The sequence below is a fragment of the Chiloscyllium punctatum genome, chromosome 4 (assembly GCF_047496795.1).
Source record: "Chiloscyllium punctatum isolate Juve2018m chromosome 4, sChiPun1.3, whole genome shotgun sequence".
NCBI lineage: Eukaryota > Metazoa > Chordata > Chondrichthyes > Orectolobiformes > Hemiscylliidae > Chiloscyllium > Chiloscyllium punctatum.
Genome location: NC_092742.1, coordinates 105,837,967 through 105,846,280, shown reverse-complemented (window position 1 = coordinate 105,846,280; position 8,314 = coordinate 105,837,967). Strand labels below are relative to the sequence as shown.

Here is an 8,314-nt window from a genome sequence, read left to right as displayed (position 1 = left end):
GGTCAAGAGATTCAACTTCTTTCGCAAACCATGGTTCCCTTGCTTGACCACTTCCTCTCTGCTTGACAGGTACATACTTATCAAAAGACACACAGTAGCTGTTCCTTGAATAAGCACCACATTTCAATTTCTTGAAGTTTCCTTCCCCATCCTATGCATCTTAAACCTTGCCTAATCACATCATAATTGCCTTTCCCCCCAATTATAACTCTTGACCTTGGGTATATACCTATCTCTTTACATCACTGAAGTAAATGCAACCAAAATGTGGTCACTATTACTATCACCTACTCATTTTTTAAGATCAGAATCCGTCTAAACATTATGGCACAGACAACAGCACACAGTGGGTGGCACAGTGGTTAGCACTGCTGCCCCAGAGACCCGGGTTCAGTTCCCACCTCAGGCAACTGTCTGTGTGGAGTTTGCACATTCTCCCAGTGTCTGTGTGGGTTTCCTCTGAGTGCTCCGGTTTCCTCCCACAGTCCAAAAAATGTGCAAGTTAGGTGAATTGGCCACGCTAAAGTGTTAGGTGTAGGGGAATGGGTCTGGGTGAGTTGCTCTTCAGAGGGTCAGTGTGGACTTGTTGGGCCAAAGGGCCTGTTTCCACACTGTTAGTAATCTAATCAAACAGGGGACTGACATCTTCAACACATTATCTGGGCTGATACCAATTGTTAAAGTTAACCTGCGAATGTAACTTTTTTAAAAATTGTGTGATTTACATATGAAAAGTAGTGAAACTAACATGGCCATTCTAACAGTTGAGACTTAACAAACAATCAAGGTATTTTTCAATGTATAATTTCAGTTACATCACACTGTAAACTTTTGCTATAAATTCTGTGTCTTACAATTGTGTACACCACAAGCAGCTGATGAAGGAGCCAGTGCTTATAATTAAACCTGTTGGACCATAACCTGGTGTTGTGTGATTTTTAACTCAGTTTACTAAAGGTTTCTAGATGTGCACCTCAAATGTAAAAGCCTGTAGGCAATGGGCGAAATGCTGAGAAGTGCAGTTCTTGGTGTGGACTCAGGTTTTTTTTATTTCCCAAACCTTCCTTAACAAGCGCATTTACCTCCGAGGACAACAAGATTGATCATAAGTTGCACATTACGTGAAGTTGCTCACTTGCTTCCAAATAAACCTGTTGCACTATAACCTGGTGTTGTGTGGGACCGAAGCGAAAGAGCAAATAACTGCAGACACTGGAACCTGGAGTCACACCGCAATAATAGAGAGGAACGAAAGCGAACTCGACATATTCGCCAAGAGGAGCCGAAGCAGAATGACACGCTGAAACGACCCGCAGCCGAACCCAACCCGAACGACCCGGAGCCGAACCCAACCCGAACGACCCGCCGAAAGGAGCCGGAGCCGAAGCCGAACCCAACCCGAACGACCCGGAGCCGAAAGGAGCCGGAGCCGGAGCCGAACCCAACCCGAACGACCCGGAGCCGAACGAAACGCCCAGAGGAGTCGGATCGTAACCCGAGTGAGTCGCCGAGGGGATCCGGAGCCGAGGTCGAGGCTGAACTGTGTTGTTGTTGTGATTCGGGTGTCGGTGCCCGAGTGAGAAACAGGAGAATAATGAGCGGGGGGATCGGGGCCTCAAACTCAGCTGCGGGGCCCGAGCAGCTGCTCCGCTGTCAGGAGAGTTACGCGTGCAGCGGCTCGGAGGCGGCCTTCGAGTGTGATGAGTGCGGCAGCCTGCAGTGCGCCGTGTGTGAGCGGGAGCTGCACAGTCAGCCCCGACTCCGGGACCATGAGAGGAGCCGCCTGAGACCCGGCCACCTCCCGTACTGTGACCAGTGCAACGGCAACAAGCCGAGCGGGGGCCGGCGCCGGGCCTGCTGCCGCTGCCTGGCCTGCAAGGTCAACGTGTGCGCCGAGTGCCACCGCCGGGGCCACTCGAACCGCCGCAAGCACCCGGTCAGTAACTACCCGCAGCCGGAGGCCGAGGCCGGGCCTGGGGAGGACCACAAACAACAGGCAGAACTTGACAGGCTGAGGAGCCAGACCGCCAGCAGCTTCCTTCTGGTGGACGAGCAGGAACAGATCCAGGTGAAGGAAGCCTTTTAATACCTGGACCAAACAGGGGAGGGGGGTGGGAGGGTATGGACCGAATTGGGTAGTAACTAGAGCTCAGTGCTCGAGGGGATGGAGTACAAAAGCAGGGAAGGTATCCGAGGGACTGCTGAGAGAGCCCCCTCCTCCACAATTTTTTGAGGGAGGATAGAGTAGCAGAGATCAACAACACAGAAAAGGACCCATCCACCCTATCGTGCCCGCGCCTGTCCAAACAAAAAGAAATCCATCTAACTCTCACTTGGCGTCCCAAGTGCACACCTAAATACCGCTTAAACTCTGCCTCTGCCTCTGCCTCTCTCACCCTTTTTCAGTTAGTGATTTCCACAACCGTCTGGGTGGAAAAGGTTTTTCCTCACATCTCTAGACCACAAGACACGGGAGTAGAATTTAGGGCATTTAGCCCAGCGAGTCAGTTTTGCCATTCAGTCATTGGCTGATAAGTTTCTCAACCCCATTCTCCCACTTTCTCCCTGTAACCCTTGATAGTGAAGAACCTGTCTATCTCGGTGTTAAATATACTCCTGGCCTCAACAGCCTTCTGTGGCAATAAATTCCAGAGATTCATCAGTCTGGCTGAAGACGTTTTTCCTTGTCTCTGTTCTAACAGGTATTCCCTTTACTCTAAGACTGTGCCCTCATACAGTCATAGAGATGTACAGCGCGGAAACAGACCCTTTGGCCCATGTCCATGCCGACCAGATGTCCCAATCCAATCTAGTCCCACCTGCTAGCACCTGGCCTATATCCCTCTAAACCCTTCCTATTCATATACCTATCTAGATGCCTTTTAATCCTACCAATGGTAACATCTTCCCAATATCCACTCTGTCAAGACCATTCAATATTCTGTATGTTTCAATTAAATCCCCCTCGTCCTTTGAAATTCTATCAAGTATAGACTTAGAGACCTCAAACATTCCTCATATGACTTGACATGAATGGTTGGGTGCAGAAGTTGAGTGAATTCAGCCTAAGGTATTTTGTTGTTTTTGTTTGTAGTTTGTGAGGTCCTTTTTCAGGGTTCGTAGTTTGTAGGACAATGTTCTTTAACTTCAACTAAGCTGAAGGAGAGGAATCTTAGTTTAATAACTGTGTCTTCAGGAGGCTCCTGATTGGAAAAACAAATCAAAGCAGTGATGTCACAGGAAAGTGGTGTATCAGTTGGTTCTTTTTTTAGAAAGTGCACATTTTTAGAAGAAGGGATTAACTGAGAAACAACAGGAATAAGTGAAAGTCAGGGCCAATGTAATAAAGAAATGTAAGTGAATTAGGGTAAAGGAGGTAAGGTAGCAGTATTCTTACATAAACCTATTTTGTTTTAAAAAGAGTTGCACAAGGGCTTAAAAGAAGTCGTGACAGCAGAGCTTGCACTTGTGATATGGTCCTCTTGTACTGTATGGCAAATCATGGAAGTTTCAGTTGTCCATGGTGAAGTGTTTCCAGTCGCAATTATTGCTGAATCATAGTTTGGAACTGGAGCTGCTGGTGAATTCACTGGAACATCTGCAGTGTTGAGCGTGTGGTGGATAGCATGTTTAGTGAGGTGCTCACACCTCAGGTGCAGGTAGCAGACAGAAAAAGCATGGTTCTCCACCAGGCAGAGTAGAGGAGGCGTGTCATGCAGGAGTCCCCTGTGGCTTTCCCCCTTTCAAATAAATGACATTTTGAATACCGTTAGGGGAGATGACCGTACAGTAGCAGTGGTAGCCAACTTCGTGTGTGGGTCACTGCTTAACAGGGGTAAAAAAAAATGAATGGCAGGGCTGCAATTGTATTAGATTAAATTGTAAGGAGAACAGACTTGTATTTCTGTAGCTGCAAAAGAGACTCCAGGATAGTATGTTGCCTCCCTGGTGCCAGGAATGTCACTGAATAACTGTAGTGCATTCTGAAGGTGGAGGGCAAACAGACCAAGATCGTGATATATGTTGATATTGACAATGTAGGCAGAAAAATGAATGAGATCCTGAAAGCAGAATTTAGATAGCTAGGAAAAAGAGTAGAGAACAGGACCTTAAAGATAGTAATCTCTGAATTACTTCTGGTGCTACATGCAGGTAAGTCCAGAATTGCAGGATAGCCCAGATGACTCCATGGCTGGAGAGGTGATGTGGGAGGGAGGGCTTTAGATTTTTGGGACATTGGATATGATTTTGAGGGCGGTGGGAGCTGTACAGGGCAGATATTGTTGCGCCTGAATCAGAAGAGGCGGCATGGTGGCTCAGTGGTTAGCACTGCTGCCTCACAGCACCAGGGACCTGGGTTCGATTCCAGCCCCCGGTCTGTGTGGAGTTTGCACATTCTCCCGATGTCTGCTTGGGTTTCCTCCGGGTGCTCCGGTTTCCGCCCACAGTCCAAAGATGTGCAGGTTAGGTGAATTGTTCATGCTAAATTCCCCGTAGAATTAGATGCATTAATTAGAGGGAATGGGTCTGGGTGGGTTACTCTTCGGAGGGAGGTGTGGACTAGTTGGGCCGAAGGGCTTGTTTCCACACTGTAGGGAATCTGATCTAGTCCAAAAATGGGGACCAACAGTCTTCCGGAGGTTTGCTCAGGATGTTGGAAAGAGTTGAAACTGACTTGACAGATTTGGGAGCTAAACAGTATGTTCAACAAGGGAAGTGAATGGCGAAAATTTAAAGTGACAGTAAGTGAGTCAGGAAGGGTGAGTTATGGTACAGGGGCAGGTTGGATCTCAATGCTACGAGTCTGACAAACAAGGCAGCTGAGTTGAAAGCACAAATTAAAACATGGAGTTATGATATAATTGCTGTCACTGAGACATGGTTGAGAGAAGTGCAGGACTGGCAGCTGAATATTCGAGGATACACGGTGTTCAGGCAGGACAGTGAAGGAGGTAAAAGGGCAGGAGCCAATTATCTCAGTTGGTTGCATGGCATGTGTATGATGCAGACTGATGCCTGATAGTGTAGTTTCAATTTCCATTTCTGTGGAAGGATTCTGCTTTGCAACCACATCTCTTGTCTCAAATGTGGTGACCCTCAGGTTAAACCAGCATCAGTTATCTTTCTCTAATGAGAAAGCAGCTCTTTGGTCAAGTAAAACAATGAATTTATTGAATGGTAAAATGATAAAACTTGTCAACTCAGCAACATGAAAAGCCTTTGATTGTGTCCCATACAATAGCCTTTTTGAAAGATTAGGGGTTCTGATAACAATGGCTATATCTGATGGATTGAGAACTGATTGGGAGGCCTGAAAGCAGCATGTAATTTTGGATTGTTTGGATTGTTCACTGATAGTGTCTCGCAGGAATTGATGTTATCAGTTATTATCTATTTATTACTTAGCAGTGATCTAAATGAAGGGATTGTGGGCATGACTTACACGTTTTCAGATAATAGAAAGTGTTGCGAAAGTCATGGAACTGTGGATGATTCAGCAGTTTCAGGTGGATCTTGATTTATAGAAGAGCAAACTACTGCAGATGCAAGAACCTGAACTGAAAATAAAAGAATAGTGGAAATCACAGCGGGTCAGGAAGCATCCTTGGAGGGAGAACAAGCTAAAATGTTGAGTCTCGTTGACTCTTCTTCAGAGCTCTGTGATTTTCAGCATTTCTTGTTGCCTTGATTGGGCTCATGGCTGACATGCTAATCTGGGGGACAAAAGGTCCCAACCTCTCTCTGAGGACCCGTTCTTCCACCTCCAATCTTCCTCCTTCACTTGCCCACCCCACTGCTGACCTTGTACCCATCCTAGAACCCTTCATTGCTGACTGCCAATGTGACGTTGGAAGCCTCAATTTCTCCACTCTCCTCAACCACTCCCACCTCACCCCCAACAAATGTGCAGCACTCTGCATCAACCTCTGGTTCACCATCAAACTCATGGTTAAAACAGGTAGTCTGGAGAACAGACCTCAATGTCGCAGAAGCCAAATTCCAACTCTCCGACACCATATCCTATCTCTTTAGTTCCCTGGCCCCCAGCGCTTTATCTTCACTATGGACGTGCGGTCCTTATACACGTCCATATCCCACAAGGATGGCCTCCATGCCTTCCACTTCTTCCCCTCCATCAGACCCATCCAGTCCCTCCTCTGCCTCGCCGAACTGGTCCTCACCCTTAAAACTTTTCATTTAACTCCCTTCATTGTCTCCAAATCCAGGGGGTTGCCATGGGTACCCAGGTGGGCCCCAGCTACGACTGCCTTTTTGTTGGCCATATCAAACAGTCCCTCTTCCATCCCTACACAGCACTGTGTTCCAACTCTTCAGCCCTTACATCAATGACTGCATCAGCACAGTGTCCTGCACCCAGGCTGAACTGGAGCAGTTCATAGCATTCACCCACAACTTCCACCCCGCCCTCAACTTCACTTGGTCCATCTCAGACACCTCTTTCCCCTTTCTTGACCTCTCCATTTCCATCTCCGGTGACAATCTGCAGCTGGATTTTTGCTACAAACCCACAGACTCCCATAACTACCTGGACTACACCTCCTGCCACCCAGTATCCTGCAAGAACTCCATCCTATTCTCCCAATTTGATCTGCTCAGACAAGGAGAATTTCCCAAGCATACCAGATATTTCGAACAATGTGCTTTTCCTGTCTCTGTCATCCAGTTAGCCCTCCATTCTCCGCTCCACTGTTCTAAACCCATCCCCCTCCTTGTCCTCACCTACCACCCTACCAGTCTCCGCATCCAACTCATTATTCTTAAACCCTTCTGGCAACTCCAACTAGACCCTACCACCAAGAACATCTTCCCTTCCCCACCTCTCTCTGCCTTCTGCAAGGACTGTTCCCTTCAACATTCCTTGGTTTATGCCACTCACCCCATCAAACCGCCCGAACTCCCAGGTACCTTCTGCAACCGGAAAAGATGCAAAACCTGCTGGCACACCACCCCCTCATCTCCATCCCGGGCCCCATACAGTCCTTCCAGGTGAGACAGAGGTTCATCTGCCTCTCTTCCTTACTGTATCACGTGCTTCTGATGTGGTCTTCTCTACATCGGGGAGACCAAGCACAAACTTAGGGAACGGATCGCCGAGTATCTCAGCTGGGCCTGCAGGGGCCAACTGGACCTCCCCATTTTAATTCCCCTGGACAATCCCTTTCCATCATAACTATTCTTGGCATCCTCCATTGCCACAACAAACCAAACTGCAAATTGGAGGAACAACACCTTATCTTCCTTCTGGGTAGCCTACAGCCCAGAGGACTCAAAATTGAGTTCTCCAATTTCAAATAACCTGCCTCTCCATCTCCTGACTCCCTTCCCAGCCCCTCTCCTCCCTTTCACTCCTCTCTACCACTCATTCCTTCCCTTGACCAATCAGGTCGTACCCTCTGCCTGTCTTCACCTCTCTCCACTTCACCACCCTGCCCCCTCCACCACCTTTATCTGCAACTCTCCCCACACCCACCAACAGTCCTGAAGAAAGGTTACACCTGAAACGTCGACTTCTCCACCTCCTGATGCTGCCTGGGCTTGTTGTTTTCTTCCAGCCTCCTGCCTGTCTACTTTAGATTCCGGCATCTGCAGTTTTTTTGTCTCTAATCTGGGGGCGAGGCAGAGTTTATCAGAGAATGATGTCGTGTTATGGACATGGCCAGGACAAATGATGAGTGAAGCTTTCAGGACATTAAATAACATTAAAATGGAGAGATAGGGACATTGCAGTAGCTGGCTGTCAAACATTCATGAACAGTGCCCTGAAACAATAATCACAGTAAATGAGATCTGAAAGTGGATTTGTAGCACAGTTAACAATCTAAGACAAAAGCTTATAATTTGGTCTTTTATGCGACTTTGGCAGACCTCAATTGGGTACTGTGTCCTGTGTTATATCCCCCACATAGGTATTGATTGCAAAGTTTTTGAAAGGGTGCCGAGAGAATTTACCAGACTTATGTGGGGGTTAAAACATCTTTGAACCTATCTAGGTAATGGAACTGAAACCCCTCATTGCAAACTTCCCCCGTTACATAGACATAGGGCAGAAGGGAGTAGACTGCGTTATATATTGTTTCGACTGTGTAAGATCAGGGGTACATTCATCTAAGATTAGCTTTAGATTTCATCTCGGGGTGGTGGGGAGGGGGGAAACAGAACAGTGGGCCTTTGGACTACTGTAGTTCCAACTGAGGGCATAAAGCATAGAACATTACAGGGCAGTACAGGCCCTTTGGCCTTCGATGTTGCATGACCTGTGGAACCAATCTGAAGCCTATCCTACACTATTAAA

The 8,314-nt window shown here is 47.5% G+C and overlaps 1 protein-coding gene across 2 annotated transcripts in view; it reads left to right on the top strand.

Annotated features, from left to right (window-relative positions):
* Window positions 1-1,443: 1,443 nt before the first annotated feature.
* LOC140476620 (zinc finger FYVE domain-containing protein 1-like) overlaps window positions 1,444-8,314 on the top strand; it is a 93,613-nt gene continuing 86,742 nt past the window's right edge. For both annotated transcript variants that reach the window (XM_072569502.1, XM_072569503.1), the window contains exon 1: window positions 1,444-2,068. In XM_072569502.1, coding sequence (XP_072425603.1) covers window positions 1,595-2,068 — 474 coding nt within the window. In that variant the 5' untranslated portion in view covers window positions 1,444-1,594. The remainder of the gene's footprint in view (window positions 2,069-8,314) is intronic.